General features: G+C 41.3%; 1 protein-coding gene across 1 annotated transcript; it reads right to left on the bottom strand.

Annotated features, from left to right (window-relative positions):
* Positions 1–273: 273 nt before the first annotated feature.
* Positions 274–15,962, bottom strand: abcb10 (ATP-binding cassette, sub-family B (MDR/TAP), member 10). The gene is made up of 14 exons (XM_050049517.1): positions 14,998–15,962; positions 13,201–13,407; positions 11,942–12,144; positions 10,831–10,965; positions 10,298–10,444; positions 8,483–8,618; positions 8,272–8,367; positions 7,219–7,428; positions 7,024–7,103; positions 6,682–6,862; positions 5,273–5,316; positions 5,056–5,090; positions 4,800–4,858; positions 274–4,655 (listed from the first exon to the last, which is right to left on the bottom strand). The coding sequence occupies exons 1-14, from the start codon at positions 15,437–15,439 to the stop codon at positions 4,462–4,464; spliced, it is 2,169 nt and encodes a 722-aa protein (XP_049905474.1). The 5' UTR covers positions 15,440–15,962; the 3' UTR covers positions 274–4,461.
* Between the last annotated feature and the right edge of the window lie 872 nt (positions 15,963–16,834).

Genomic DNA, 16,834 nt, shown 5'->3' with positions numbered 1-16,834 from the left:
AACAAAGAAGGGCGTAGGTTTAAATTCAACAATAGGAAGAAACATATCAAATGGAGAGATTTGGGGGTTCTCTGCTGGAAAATTTTGAGCCTTAGCACTTAATTTCCTGCATTCTAGTGATTTTTTTGTACCAATTTATGGTGTAAATATCTTCAGTCCTCTGCTACTTTAATGTTTTTATTGAGGGAGACATGTCCCCCACGTCCCCCCCTAAAATCTATGCCAATGCAAAAAAAATATCAACATAATAAAAGCAATCTTCCCACAAATAAAAACTTTCAATATCTCACTTTATTTACCTTTACATGGAATAATTTACCAAACACAAAAATAATTAAAAATCTATCATACATTTAGATCATGATTTTTATAACTTATACAAAGTTTAAAAAAAGAGAAGAACCTCTCGGTGGTCTTCTGTGATTTGTTATTAGACATGGATCTGTCATTAACTGGGAAACTTTCACTTTTTACGGAGTGAGTGTGATTTTTAACAAAACATGAATTCTTTCGATTTAATGTGAATAGGTGGAGTTTGGTGATTTTAAAAATGTACTTCCACAGGACACAAGTCTGGACATGTGATGTTCAGAGACAATGTTCATGGTGTGACATTAAAATAAAGGTTTCAATTTGAGATGATAACTAACGGGCTGTGAGGAAATTAAAATCTGTTGCTACCTTTAAGACACAACATTAAAATCATCACAAAAGAAAACAAAGCACATGGAAACTTTCTTAACTAAGTTATCTTAATTAAAGTTAAGTAACTGAGACAGAGAACAGAGCTCACATGTTGCTGCCGTACAGTCTATACACTGTAATAAATATATAAAACCTCTACATTTATAAAACCAGACAAAGACAACATTACAAGGCTTTCATGTGGTCAGTCATCAGTGATCAATGCTGTTTTAATATATTCCTTGTTTAAATATTATCAGGACTGATTTGTTTAAATGTCCAGTTTTTAGTCTCTGCGCATCACTGCCGTCAAACCATGAAAGAAAATTACATTCACAATAATTCAAGTTTCTAACTCATAAAAAACATATATTAAAAAAAAAAAAAAAAAAAAAAAAAAACCTAGCATGAACATTCAGAGAAATGCACACAGGTTTGCAGTCTCTTCATCTGAGTCAAATGGTAAGAGAAAAAAAATATTGTAGGAAAATATTGTGTTGATAATGTTTTTATATAAAACTGGTGCAATATTCAAATCTAATTCATGTGAAAGAAAACTCCTGCAACATACTGTCTGACTTTTGTTTTAGAAATAGACAATGAAAATATAGGAAATATACTTATGAATAGAGACTGACTTAAAGTTTCCCTCCAGACAAGTTTTTAAATTATGTAAAAATACTTTGCTGTGATTAATATTTCGTAAAACATGGTCTGATCACTATAAAGTTAACTCTCGCTCTCTGTACTGATAAGTCTGCTCTGAGGGTTCCAGGTTACTGTTCAAGCATTTTGTATTACTGACATAGTTAATCTAGGTTGCCTAGCGTCATTTGAATCTCAGATCTTAGATGCTCAGCCGCCAGAAGAAAATTTTGGCATAATCGGTTTCTGCAAAAACCACAGATACATTACATTTGTAAATTTCATACGAATCACATCAACGATTCTATGTGACATGATGATGATTCCATGTATATGAGCTGACTTTGTCGTCAGGAAATAGAGGGGGTGGTGGATACCAGGCTGCAAACAATTGTTCGAAACCAACAAACAAAAAAGTAGTTTTTCATGACCTGCTGCCGCATTTCCAGCTACTTTTTTGCCACTAAAAATTACACAACTTTCTTCCCCGAATCCTCTGACTGAACATACCTCTCTATCTGTATGACTGAACCCCACTTTATCTTTATTATTATTGTATGTACTTTCATTTATGTAGGCCTACTTATGTAATACCCTGGCTTAAGACCATGTATTTGTGTTTGCACTGTGTAGTACTATTATTTCATTGTCTTTAAACTTTCCTTTAAAATTTGAAAAGCTCTAAGGATAATAATCATTCACAGCCTGTTCACAGCCTGAATCTTTGACTATCTACAGGTCAGTATAGTCAAGGTCAGACATTTTAGGGGACATGAACATCAGAAAAACACATTTATATAATATGTGATCATTTGCTGTAAATCAATTAAAGCTTCTCATCAGACATCTAGTTGTTTCTCACGAGCAATTCTAGAAACAGTCCAATGTGCAGTCCCTTTAGAGCTGTAGGGTATTCAAACTGAGACCATTTGCATGTCTCACGTAACACTCCGGTCCAACAGACTCCCCCTGAGCAGTGAAGTGGACATTTACCATGCAAATATTTACTGAGGAGAATCATTCCTTCTTAGCCGGGCCCTTTAACATGAGCGCTGTGGCTTTTAGAGCGGTTTACACAGAATTTATTGTCGGCCAAGTGCACATCCTGTTCCATTATGGAAGAGACAGAGAGACACAGTGGTCAACAGTGTTCAGTCAGAAATGTGTATGACATAATGTTAGTTTCTGATTTTCTGTTTTTCCACCATTTATAGATTAGATCAAGAAAAGTGACTGAGATTACAAGACAAGATAAAAGGTGAAGGGATTAGGGATTTTAGACAATGCGATACTTGCTAAGAGAGATGTGATCATGACACACAGACCACCTCTGACTTTAATGACATGTCTCCCTTTTCGTGCCTCCCAGAGAGCAGCAGAACATCTTACAGAGAAGAGGCTGTTCAGCTCGCCTCACTCAACCCTCCCAAGTGCACAGTTACTGTGTTTGACATGTAACCATGGAAAGGTTTAGCAGTTTCAGGGCAGTCACTTAAATCTAAAGCGAGGAAATCTCACGGAATCTAAACATACTGGTAAACCCATCCCAATGTAAATACGATTAACTGAGACCAAGTCCTTGGTGAAAGAAATAATGTTTTTTTGTTTTTTTTAGATGTGTAGCACCTCAGCTGTGACTCACAGGACAATCACTAATATTTTTCATGGCAAATGTGCAGAAATTCAAGTCTGGGTAAAGAAAAACTAAATATGTGTTCTGAGTTTGTCTCATCACAGAAAAGTGTGTTTTCTACTGATGAAAAAAATGGCAAGAATATGAAATAAGGTTTAAAAAATGTGAAAAGCTGTGACGCCGTGGGTGCGTCTGCTGTGAAGCTGCTCTCATTCAGCTCGTTCAGCAGCTAATGTTAGCACAAAGAACACCACCACAGCAGTGAGCATTAACCGCCAGCAGGCTGGGTAGCTGATTCCGGTTGAAAGACTGAGAGGTATGTTGGTGAGTTTGCTTGTTTTTATATGATAGTAGCATTTAACAAAGATAGTTATTCATGTGTTTATTAGACTGAAGGAGCCAAGAGAGATTGCTGAACGTAGCAAACTCACCGCTCACTCACAGGGAGGAACAAAACAACACTGATGCTACACATTAGTTTTTATATGGTGAGGGGAGGGGTTATGTTAAAAAAAATCCTGGACACAGAATGATGAGAAACAGTTTTTTAACTGTCCAACTCAACAACAGAGCACTGCACAGTTCTCAAGTCTTTTCACGTTTTCAACAAGTCCTTTCTAACATGTTTCATGTGTTAAGAAAGAACTCTCTGATTTTACTTTACCTGGACTTTAATTCATGTCCTCATAGTGTCCAGTCCTGCTTTACTACAACACAAATAGCTGCTTCCCTTAAATAATGTCTGTAAATACTCTGCATGTGGGCTTCAAGTTTTAAATATAAACAATATGTCACAAATACACATTTAGCAGTTGTGTATACACGGTACTGGACTGTTTTTGGTTTGCTTATGAAAATCATGAAGTGATAACAGACAACAGTGACCCACAGCAGAGAGTGAAAGTCATTTGCACCAGATGCATACGGTCACATTTACATTCTGCACATGTCTCAGGTACGCCTGAACTATTTTTAAACAGGATTTAGGCTTTCCTCGAAAACTATGGTAGTAACAGTGATTTTAAAAAATGACATGTTGCTGTGTGAGGAGTGTCTGTCTTCATCGTGTCTCCTTTTCATCCTCTTTCAGACCTCGTCTTTCAGTGCAGATATTAGTTAGATATTTTCAAAATAAAGCATCTCTAAGAACCTGATCCTTGTTTCAGTTCTTGGGTCTTCACGGCAGATTACCCTGTTTGTTTCCTTTTCAAACAGCTCCTCATGTGGAGCTAAATAGTCAGTTCAGCAGTGAATAGACAGTCGCAGCATTTAAGAAAAACCCTTCAATGTTTCTTGGTGGGTTTTCCATTCTCCTCTTTTTCTAGTGTTCATCTGTTGTCCTGTGGAAAGTTCTGCTTTCCTTTAGTTTTATCCATCTTTGTTCATTCCAGGCAATACCTATTTTCCCCGCTGCCCCACCCCTTCTGAAGCAAAGCCACTTTATTCCCAGGCATTGACCTCACCTCTTCCTCATCCACTCGTCTGTACTCCCTGTCCTCTCAGCGAAGTGCTCGTTGCTGTTCATCTTGTAGAAACGCCTGTTTCTCCATCAGTTTTCTGAACAGTCCCTGCCTGTTGCCTAGCAGCTCTGTGTGCTGGCCACACTCTGCTATACGCCGCTGGTCCAGTACAGCAACAGCGTGAGCGTTCTGGATGGTGGAGAGACGGTGAGCGATGATCACGACTGTCCTTCCTGTTGTTTGGGTGAGAGCAGCAGGAAATCATGAGTCAAGAGAAACAGAGGTGGCATCAGTGCAGTAGGAGAAGCAGTACTGAAGCTTTATTCTGGCATGTATACAATTTGAGAGAGAGAGACAAAAAAGACGGACAGATCTACCTTCCATCAGACGCTCCAAGGCCTCCTGGACCAGGAACTCATTCTCAGCATCCAGTGCACTGAGGAAAGATGGTTGTTTAGGGTTTCATTCAACAAAACAATCTTAAACCAGCACAATAAAAACAGTTTCTGAAGTCATTATTATTATTATAGTATTCATACATATCTACAGTGCTGAGCAGAGTAAATAAAAGCAGACAGAAAAAGATAGTAAAAGTAAAGGGGTTTTGTGATTTAAACATTTCTTTAGTCTCACCTGGTCGCCTCATCTAACAGCAGGATCTTAGGATTCTGTGGAGGGAAAACACAAATAGTTTTATAAAAATTCACAGAAAAAAGGAAAGCAGAGACTTGAGTGTTGATGTTGATTCAATGTGAACAAATGTTATCTGCAGATAGCAGATATGATCAGAGTTGTGCTTTCTTCTGCTGTGGATGAACAGTAAAACTAAAAACCATGTTGCTGTACTCACCTTGAGCAGAGCTCTGGCTATGGCTATCCTCTGCTTCTGACCACCTGAGAAACAAACACACAAGTTAACCATGTATACACATAAAGGCTGCATCTAAATATGCCTTATATGTCTTACATGATAGTTTAAGAAGTATTTCACTGCTGGAAAGACATACAACTGGGCTGTCTATACAGTAGAAAGGTGCAAAACTCTTGAAATTGGTGCTATATGACCACAGTAAACAGAGGTAAATGACTGTGGCGTTCGCTGTTGCTCAAGAGGTAGAAAACCTAGAACTACCAGAATGCACTATGCCACACCAAACCAATAAACGCTCCCGCTGGTGGATGATGTAAAGCAAGCTTGTCCATTTTGACACAGGAAACAATATGGTGACAAACAATCTTGAGGTACAGTTAAAGAGTAAGCTAAAATGTGTTTCTGAAAATCTGAAAACATTTGAGGCAAGAAACAGGCAACGCAGTAACAGAATCATGTTTCATAATTCATCAGCACTGCTTATTTTTACCATTTGATCTCAGTATTTTAAGCCTCTGTTAATACAATACAGGAAACAGCATCCATTTCCTGTTCACAAATTCTCGCATTACAACCAAACAGTGCACTAAAATATGTCTCTGAAGACGTTTTAGATGAGAAATAGGCAGTGCAGTTGCAGAAACATGTTTTAAATTGAGGGAGGCTTTCTCAATTCACTTCTACATTCTATGTGTCTGCAGTGGCGGGCATATGAAAATGCAGAGGTACAATCTGTAGTTTGAGCAACAGCCCAAGAGCCAAAGTATCCCTTTAATAGAGTAATAAAGCATTTCATAAAGTAAATTAAAAAAAAAATTGGCCATAATTCTACTGTGTGACAAGTTATGAATACACACTAAATACAAATACTTGTGAAAGAGTCAGAAAATCTTGGAAACTTTAAGCAGTGTTGTCTTTCTGAAATGTAAATCAAAAATCCATCCATTTTCATCCACTTATCCAAGGCTGAGTCATGGGGGCGGCGGGCCAAGCAAAGCACCCCAGACGTCCCTCTCCCCAGCAACGCTTTCCAGCTCCTCCTACCAGTGGGACGTGCCCCGAACACCTCTAACGGGAGGTGCCCAGGAGGCATCCTGATCAGATCCACAAACTACCTCAACTGACCCCTGTCTGTTTTTACAGTGTTGCCAGAGTGGCAAAGGCAAATTTCCATTTCATGCAATGTAATGAACAATAAAGTTTTCTTATCTATAGAACAAATATCTATCTCAGTATCATCGACCCTGCTGACTGCTTTCATGCATCAACAGAGCAGCAATATCAGAACCCATCAGCTGTGCATACATGCAGATATGTGTTTGCAGAGATTAACAGTGCAGTGGATGTTGTGATGATGACCCTGTCGTGTCTCTAGCTCTGCTTCTCACCTGACAACAGCACTCCTTTCTCCCCCACTACAGTGTCAAAGCCATTAGGAAAAGACTGGACGAAATTAAAGGCGTTGGCTAATCTGGCTGCCCTGTAGATGTCCTCTGTGGTCACAGCGTCTGGGTCCACGGCACCGTACGCAATGTTTTCTCTGATGGAGCAAGAAAACAGCACAGGCTCCTGGGAGAGAGGTGGGAAGAGGAGATGACAAATGTGAGAAAAACAATCTTCAATCAATCGTCAATCTTCTCAAGGCTCTCAATGTTTTTTGGCTACGTACAGATGATGTGTGTGTTGTGGGTTTTACAGGAAAACAAACGAGTTAGAGAATAACTTATTACCTGGCTGACAGTCCCAATGTGACTCCTGAGCCAATAGGGATTCAGATCTTTGATGTCATGACCATCTATAGTGATGATACCTGGAGAAACCACATCATTCTCAGAGGTTAAACAGCCATCCGACGGAGGCTTGTACTGCTACGTTTGTCATCACAGATTTTTGAAACTGTCAGAACAGAACAATCGTTCTCTTACCAGCGTCACAGTTGTACAGCCTGAGCAGCAGTGAGACCAGGGTTGATTTTCCAGAGCCGCTGGGTCCCACCACGGCCATGATGGTGCCAGCTGGAACCAACAGATTGAGGTTCTGGAAAATAGGAGCCTCATGACGGGCCGGATAGGCAAAGGAGACATCAGAGAACTCCAACCGACCCTTCAGCTGTTCTGGAGGAAGCATGAGACCTTCTGTGGAGGAGCAGAGGAGGAGGGACACAAAGATAAAACCATTATTAAAGTTACAATCTCTATTTCAGTCTCTTTGGCAACACCTATGGCTATAAGCGGTAACTGCAGGTGTGCTTTTGAATCTCACTTCATCACTCATGACCCACTAGAAGTGTGTGAGACACTGTCTTCTGCCTGTTTTTCCTATTGTCTTTGCTTCTTATCCTACTTTGTTTTGTTTGGGACATTCCTGGGCACAGTGCGCAGGTGAAGTAAGTGACCAGATTCCAGACTGTAAGCAGCGCGCATCAAAGAGGGCGCTATGAAAATCACAGACACAGTGCCAAAACAAATGCAAATATAGTGAGACGAAATGCCAAGTGAGCACAGCTGGGGTTCGCTTTTACTTTCACTATCCAACAATTCCTGCAGAGCACACGTTTAACTTGCTTGAGTGGTTTAACACAGTATATGAGGAAAAATAAAATAAATGATCAAGGGAGTAAAGCAAAAACAGTGCTAGATTAATTGACTGCATCTTAAAATGTAAATTGTACACTGTGTTTATTAACTACTTGGGCAAAAATACCTCTGTTTTACCCCTGTTAACCTGTTTTGCAATGACAGAGCAAGCAGCGAGTCTTTGAAACCTGTTATACTGTATATAGTTAGAGATAAAATGTCCAACAGTGAATATACATCTAGTTACACAGAGAGAAGGCTGAGACTATAAAGACAATCTTTTTAACAATTCTGAAACACTTAGTTTTAGTTAGTTTTCAGGACATATAAAAAACTCATTGATGCAGTGGAGTAATACTCTCCTTTGTGTGTTTGTGTGTGTGTGTGTGTGTGTGTACTGACCATTTAGAGGAAACTCTGGCTTCCTGTCCAGCAGCTCCCACAGTCTGCCTCCTGCTCCAAGACCCTTCATCAGCTCAGAGTAGAATGAACTCAGACCTACACATCAAACAGAAGTCACCACACACACACACACACACCATACTGACGTAAACAATACAGTACAGGAGATTCACATAATAATAGAGTACATGTGCACATGTTGGTGTCTTACCTGCAACACTGATGCCCACCCAGAAAGTGTACATGAGGAACGATGAGAGCTCTCCCACGGTCATGTGCTGGTTGGCCATCAGGAGGCCTCCTTTGTACAGCACTGACAGGATCATGATGTTACCACTGAGACCAGTCTGGCGTACACACACACACACACACACACACTGGGTTATTTCATTACTCCTACATCTGGCATCAATGATTATACAGCCCATCTGACAGGCTAATGTTTAAGCTAACTGGATCCTCTCTTTTGGTTTCTGAACTGCAGTTTACTGAGCGTGGAGAATATTATTTTACCTGATAATATTTAATTTAGGGAAACAGTCTAGGGAGGAGATGCAAGGAAAATGACGTACATTCACATACTGATATTACGGGTGGAGGGAAAAACATATTTGTATAGTTATTCTCTCTTGAAATATTATTCTCAATGCAGAGAGGTCAATAATTTAAAACCCAACTGACCCTTCAATTATGATCACCTGTGACCAAGCCCCCAGGAACAGCACCAGGCTCTGAAGCCAATTTGACATAGTGACTGAACCGAGGAATTATATCTTCCAGTCCGTCATGTGATGCCACTGGGCCCAAAATGACTTTTTTCCCATAGACTTACATCATGAAAGAGACCTCTGTAAATCAGTGGATACAACCCCCACGAAATGACTCGTTTCACTGTCAGGATTTCAACGATTTGGTCCGACAACATTTCTGAAGTCTAGAAGAACCACATGATTAAGTTATTTTAACCCCCTTCTAACCAGAGGTTAGCAGCTCAGCCGGTGAAAGTCTTTAGTGTGTCTGCTCTATGGGCCCAATGATGCGGAAGTTCAGGTAATTTTATACCCGCGGCGTCAAACATTTTTGGCTTAATGCGCCACTGAGCAACTTTCATAGGGATTAAAGGGACTTCGCCTTTAATGCTGTTTCCAGTTCTCTCAATACCTCTATGTCTATGACAGTTTCTGAAGACCGGACTGTATGATTCTGACAGCTAAGCAAAATGGATGGTGAAACGTAACGGATGTTAACAGGTGCGTTGTGTTTACATTCTAAGCTAGGCTAAGCTAGGCTTCCACTTGTTACTACTCTTCTGCATTGAAAATCATTTTATCTTCACATCTTAGCCCTCTGAATCAGAATCAAAATGTGGGATGTCTTGAGATTCCCGCCCCTAACAAGATACCTGATGATGCAACAGTGAAGACAGACAGAGAGGACAATACATTCAATAATGATCAGTTGAGAGATTCTCAAAGAGCTTTAGAGTTTAGAGACAGAGCAAGATCTAATTCAAAAGCCATAAAATTATGTGTTTGTTTATAGAGTTTTAGATAGGTATTAATTCATTTTTATGGTCATTCTGAAGGTTGTAGCCTGTGGTGCTGATGACTTATTATATTCTAATGGGTTTCATATATTCTGTGTACCATCACTTACGTAAATCAGGGTGAACAATTAAAGCTTAATTTCATCCATATGCAAAATATCGCCCGAGTGTTAAAGATATAAAGAGGAGACATAAAGAGTAAAACCTGTTCAAGAGCCATAAGCCAAGTTGTGAGTTGTTTCAACACAATCTTAACCTTTTACTCTCTGACCATGTAAGGGTATACTTTTTTATGGTGAAACATACATCATGTACTGACATTGCAGGTGCTGTGGTGATTCAACAAACTTGAAATACAGGGGCAAAAAAGCAGAAGCCTCTGTGCAATGTTTTATTTCCTAACTGTGGTTTGGTTTGCTTAACTGGTAGGACACACACACCCACACACACACACACACACACGCCCATACACAGACTTACCACTCCAAAGAAGCCGGCTCGTAGTACAGCCTCCTTCCTGGCCAGGCTGAGGACCTGGTCTGTCTTCTGTGTGTATTTGTTGACCTCTGACAGCTCTTTACCAAAAGCTCTGACCGTCCGTATGTTGCTGATGCGCTCCTCTGCCAACTACACACACACACATGCAATCCGTTTTATTACAACTTTATCTTGATTATCAACATTGTAAATTTACTCTATCTGTGAATTTAATTAAGCTAATACAGGCAGTGCAGCATTTATATTAGAAACTAAGGGATACACAAACACTACTGCAAATTTGCAATTACATTTTGTCACTACTTCCTGTTTTTAATTACCACATCCTCAAATAATGTCTTATTGATCCCTGCTGCTGAACATCTGGTGACACCACTCATGTGCTTACAAAACAAAGAAATATCAAAAAGCTAATACGCATTTTTCCAACCATTTAACTCCTTCATATTCCACCACACCTGGCAGGTATCAAGTCTCAGCCTATTCTTTGATCTGCGTGTTTCTGTGCGCTGTACCTGTGTGGCTTGTGCAAGTGCGTCCTGTGTGGATTTGGAGATGGAGCGAAGGTATCTGCCGTAGAGTACAGCGAGGCCAGCCACTGGAGGAACAATGAGCAACACAAAGCCCGCAAGACTGGGGGAGACATAGATCTACAAGAGGACAAAGAGAAGAAAAAAAACACCCGTCAATAGAAATAAAAGGTGTTAAAAAAAAAAAAAGGAGAGGGAGGAAGGGTGTAGAGGAGGAAGACAGAAAAATGTTCACACCAAATCAGTTACTGATCAGCAATTACTTCCACCTATTTCCTTGAACAGTCATTACACCAGGAAATCATTTTACTTCCTTCTAAGAACAACTTGTTTGTTGAGAGCGTCCATTATGTTTTATGATTTTCTGTAACTGTTCGAAAGAAGTTTGCAGATACGAAAAAGTTGAGACTAGTGACTGAATATCAGATAAGCATACTTCAGATTAATAGCTCAGCAAGTAACTATCAGTTCAACCACCTGTTGGTCAATACTGTATATGAGTGACCTCCACACACAGTGCTTTTACCTGCGGGTGTGGCAGTCATCCAACACAATCTATCCTTTTCCTTGGATTGACAGGAAGCATATATATAAACCTGTTTCCCAACAGTCCTGCAGTCTTTAAACAGTAATGTGCAGCTAACATACCAACAACACAGAAGAAAAGACACAAACAAAAGACGCCAAGAAAATCACGACGACTTCCTCGTACTGAACAACAAAAGACTGCACAGGCAAACACCTCACTCTCACTGTGGTGTTTCTAAAGTCAGACTGACAGTGAATGTGTCCTTATATTGCAGTAATTATGTTAAAGGGACAGTTCACCCTAAAATCATATATCTCCAAGACTCTGCCTCTCAGCAAAGCAGTCTAGATTGATAAACAACACTACAGGTAAGAGGAAAATATATGTATTTTGATTTTGATGTGGACTGTCCCTTTACATCTAAAAGTATTTCAGACACATCAGTCATACAACCTAACCTAGCACTTTTATTCCACAATATTACTATATCACAAAGGAGACCTATTGACTCCTCATTCAAACCTGTCCTGGCCAACCACAGTGGAGCACTCAGAGAGACGTACTCACCATCATACTGACACCAGCAATTGCCTGGGCGAGGGCTCTCAGCCCGTCTGATAGGTTGTCAGTGATGGAGCGGCCCACCACGGCAGTGTCAGCAGAGAGGCGGTTGATAAGCTCTCCGGTGCTATTCCTGTCAAAAAATGCCACTTCCTGTCTGAGGATGGAGGAGAAGACAGAGGCACGGAGATCACGAACAATCTGTTGGCCTAAAGAGAGAGAAATGATATCAGTGAGGACAATAGAGAAAAGTCAATCATCACAAACTGAATCAACTCCATTTCTGCTAAGTCATCAATCATCCCAGGCCATCATTTAATAAAAATACAAAGTGTGGTTGGTTACAGCTTCACAAATGTGGATAGTTGCACATATAAAATGACATTTTTTTCCAACTTCAGGCTCTGTTAAGTTATGATGGGCATTTCTCATTATATTTGGCATATTGTAAAGTCAATCAATTGATTGAAAAAAAAGACAATAATTAACTAAAGGAGTGGTTCAACATTCTGGGAAATAAGGTTATTCCTGGTCTCACCGAAAGTTAGATAAGAAGATTAATATCACTCTCATGTCTATACATGAAAATGGGGCGTGGAATTACAGGTGAGAGCAACCAGAAAGCAAAGGGCTAGAGTTGGCAGGCACTTAGCCTAGTTTAGCACAAAGACTGGAAACAGGGGGAAACAGTCAGCCTGACTTTGTCCAAAGTTTAACAATAAGCCTGATGTGCATCTCTGAAGCTCACAGATAACATCTTGCGGGTTTAATCTGTACACAAACAGGAATATTATCTCTGTAAGGTTGCCAGGAAATGCCTGTGCCTGGCTGCTGGTCGCCAAGAAGTAATAACAGCCATAACTGGCTGCTGCTTGTGTACAGATTAAACAGACATGATAGATCATGTTAATTAGTGAGCTTTCGAGGTGTTGGTAGGAGTATTTTTTTTTTTAACTTTGGACAGAGCCAGGCTGGCTGTTTCCCCTGATTATAATATTTATGCTAAGCTAAGATAAGCATCTCCTGGCTGTGGCTCCATATTTAACACAGATATCAAAGTGGTAATGAAATATAAGACACTGAAAGTTATTGTTTCCTATACTTTCCTGAATAGTGAATACAAAGATGAAGACCAGGATAAATATATATATATATATATATATATATATATATATATATACACACACACATAAATATAGACATCAGTGAGTTTGTATTGGCTATATATATTGTGTATAGAGTATTGATTCCTCTCTTCGTCTCACCCGAGGTCTGCATGAGGTAGACTCTGGCGGCATTGGCTGCCCCGCCACACAGGAACACTCCCGTCAGCATGATACATAATGATGTCAGGGAGGCTGTCATCGTCTCTGTGTCTGCTCCAGTAGTGTAAATGGTGTCAATCACTTTACCCAGGAAGAAGGGAGCTGACATCGTTACTGCACTGGAGACAGTCAGGAAGCCCACGGCAGCTGAAGCAGAGACAGGAAAAGACAGAAAACTTAATCTAAACCAAATTATTGCAGAAAGCAAAACCCATGGCTACAATTTATGAAAGGATGTTTTAACTCTATATTCTGAAGGGGTTATCCAGGAGGGAAATTCAGTTGTTGCAGCAACACAAGGACATAAATAAGTGCAGATAAGAATAGAAAGTAACAGAGAAAAATAATGAGTACATGAACTAAAATAAGAATAGAAAGGGACAGTGGTGTGTTTAATGGCAGCAGAATCAAAAGGTCTATGTACTCAAAGGTCGTTCTTTCATTCATTTTTTGTAGCTACTTATCCTGTTGGGGGTCATGGGGGGACTGAAGCCTATCCATGGAACATAGCCAGCTGACATTGGGCAAGAGGCAGGGTACACCCTGGACAGGTCGCCAGACTATCACAGGGCTGACACATAGAGACAGACAACCATTCACACTCACATTCACACCAACGGGCAATTTAGAGTCACCAGTTATTGTGGGAGGAAGCCGGAGTACCTGGAGAAAACCCACGCTGACATGGGAGTTCAAACCTCCTACCCTGGGTACCCTGAAGCTTCTTGCTGTGAGCCTACAATGCTAACCACTGCACCACCATGCTGCCAAAGTACTCAAAGTTTCTATTAGTATGATAGACTATGGTGCAAGACTCAATGTAACATATATATGGTGATATAGAATGGGATATGAGACACAGTATAATGTGTAGTAGTTTAGTAATATAGTACAGCAACTTAACATGGTATGTGGTAAAACACAGCGTGAATACTTTCACAGTGCTGTCCAGATAAACATCACAAACAGCCGAGAGCAGACATACATGACAGACATGATTTGACTTGATATGAAAGTTTCTTATATGGGGAACCTGTCTCCAAGCAAGGTCACCTCAGGGTACGATTCAAGTCACAGCCTTCAAAGAATCATATGGGAGGGACTCAGAGGGTTCAAATAATGCTACTGTCCTCAAGGCAGGATACAGTGAGGCTTCCTGTTGCTACTGATTAGAAAAATTTCTTTTTTCATTTCTTTTTCAATTTCATTTCTCTTTTGCTTATACTTTTATTTCATGTTGCTGTGGTTTTGCACTTCCTCACACACGGGAGACAACAACTGTAATCAAAGTATTCCTCTGGTGTTGTAATGGAGAATGATGCTGCGGAAACATGGCTACGTGCAGATTCCCTTCTAAAGTTAGGCGGGGTGCAGGCTATCACATCCAGTGAAGGAAGGAAAAGATAAGAGAGCATCTGCACAGTGGATAAAATCCTCATTGGACTGACCACAGTGTGTGTAGTATAGAGTATATCCTCTTCATGGCAGGCCAATAAAGTTTTGAGAGCTCTGAGTCAGTGTGCTTTAACTTTCACTATTTCCTATAATAAAAAAACCCATCATAATAAGTAAAGTGGAAGCTTTTTAACAATACACCTTTTTATTCTCTTGTAAGGGAAGTACCGAAAGGCTAGTCCAAAAACTGGTGGGTCAGTGACCACTGGAGATGTGTTGTGGATGGATAGACCTTCTTTGGTCATGGATATGTTGAGGCAAGGGGACTCTCAGTATACACACCTGCCAATCTCCATCTCTCAGGGTGAGCCAGTCGTAGTATCCTCTTAACATCCTCCCGCGGGGGGACCGCGATGGGTGTCTGGTCTCTCTCCGTGTCCGTCTGGGTCTTCACTGACCCGGCAGGTGTGGGTGTGGAGGCGGCTGAAGAGCTGGCAAAGGCAACAGGTATGTGTATGACTGTCCGTACTGTCGGTGTGTGTGAGCAGAGTATGGAGAGACCTCTGAGTGGACTGCAGGGCAGGATAGAGACACAGGGTGAGGACAGAGGGAAGGAGAGGGTCGGATGGAGGGATGACTTGACCCCGGTTGACTGTCTCTTCCTCCGGAGGGCAGCGGAAGGAGTGAGCCGGTGCTGCAGCCATAACATCCTCTGCTGCGTTAGCTTGAGCTTGGACAGGTGAACTCCATGCGAGCACCTTGACATGCGAATTAAAAGCCGCATTGTCCGAGTTGTGTTGATATTAGCTCAACAAAAGGTAAAAGAGATACAAGTATGTTCCTCAGTGGTCAGTCAGAGTCAGTAACTAATGGTGTCGAGGTGTTTCTTGCTGAGTAAATCCACTCGTGTAAACATGTTTAGCCCCCAGCCGTTAGGTCTTCACACCGTATCCACAGCCGAGCAGTTGTGGAGCTTCTTGCCGCCACATTGTCGAGTTTAGACCGTTAATTGTCCGTTTTATCTGCGCCTGACAGCCGCCGTCACCCCGTTTATCTCTTATCACCGAGCAGCTAACAACACCCAGCCTGTCACTGTCATCTGTCGCGGCTCAATACCTGCCGGACAGGCGGGTGAAGTGTAAACACAAGCTTCCGGAGACCGACTGACTTCAAACGCACCGTGAGAACTGCAACTTATTTACCTGGAGAGAGTTTAACAGGGTGGAAACACGAAAGGTGACCCTGGTTTGGTTCTTATGTACTACACACATACCATTCCTCCTCCTCCGCCTCCTCGGTGAATTCAATGGCTGATGATACATGCAAACTTTCCCAGACATAACCAAGCAAACCCAGATCGTCTATACCAAGCCTTAAGGGACTGTTGCTTACTCGTGAGGGGCTGGAGGGGATGGTGCAAAGAGGAGGAAGCATGTCAAAAAAAATTTTACGCACCCAGGAGGGATATATGTTTTTTATTTTGGCTTAGGGGAGGGACATACAAATTTAAATGGTTGTATTTTGTATTTATTTTACAGATGATTTTTAAAGAAAACATGCCTTTCAATCCCACAGGGTTTGTAAGCCATGTTTTCTTTAAAAATCGCCGATCACACAGAAAGCGTTTTCCATCCATCCGTCCATTCATTTTCATCTGTTTATCTGAGGCTGGGTAACAGGGGCAGCAGGTTGAGCAAAGCACCCCAGACGTCCCTCTCCCCAGCAACACTTTCCAGCTCCTCCTGGGGGACCCCATGGCATTCCCAGGCCAGATGAGACCTGTAATACCTCTAGTGTGTTCTGGGTCTGCCCCGCGGCCTCCGACCAGTGGGACGTACCTGAAACACCTCCAGCAGGAGGCACCCAGGAGGCATCCTGATCAGATGCCCAAACCACCTCAACTGACCCCTTTCGACACGAACAAGCAGTGGCTCTACTCCAAGTTCCCTCCGGATATCTCTAAGGCTGAGCCCAGCCACCCTTCGGAGGAAACGCCTTCTGTATGATTGGGGCCTAAATGGAGCAACATCAAGCCCAAAAGGTAGATTGTGTGCCCCACATAGGGTGAGTTCTTTGCAGCGGCTGGGGTTCGAATCCAATCTGCTGCCCTTTGCTGCATGTCATCCTGTAACAGGGTAGACTGTATTGGCACCTTTATCTTATCTGACCTTTAGTCTAG

The sequence above is a fragment of the Epinephelus moara genome, chromosome 1 (assembly GCF_006386435.1).
Source record: "Epinephelus moara isolate mb chromosome 1, YSFRI_EMoa_1.0, whole genome shotgun sequence".
Taxonomy (NCBI): Eukaryota; Metazoa; Chordata; class Actinopteri; order Perciformes; family Serranidae; genus Epinephelus; species Epinephelus moara.
The sequence above is the reverse complement of the archived record's forward strand: the minus strand, read 5'-3'. Positions and strand labels throughout refer to the sequence as shown.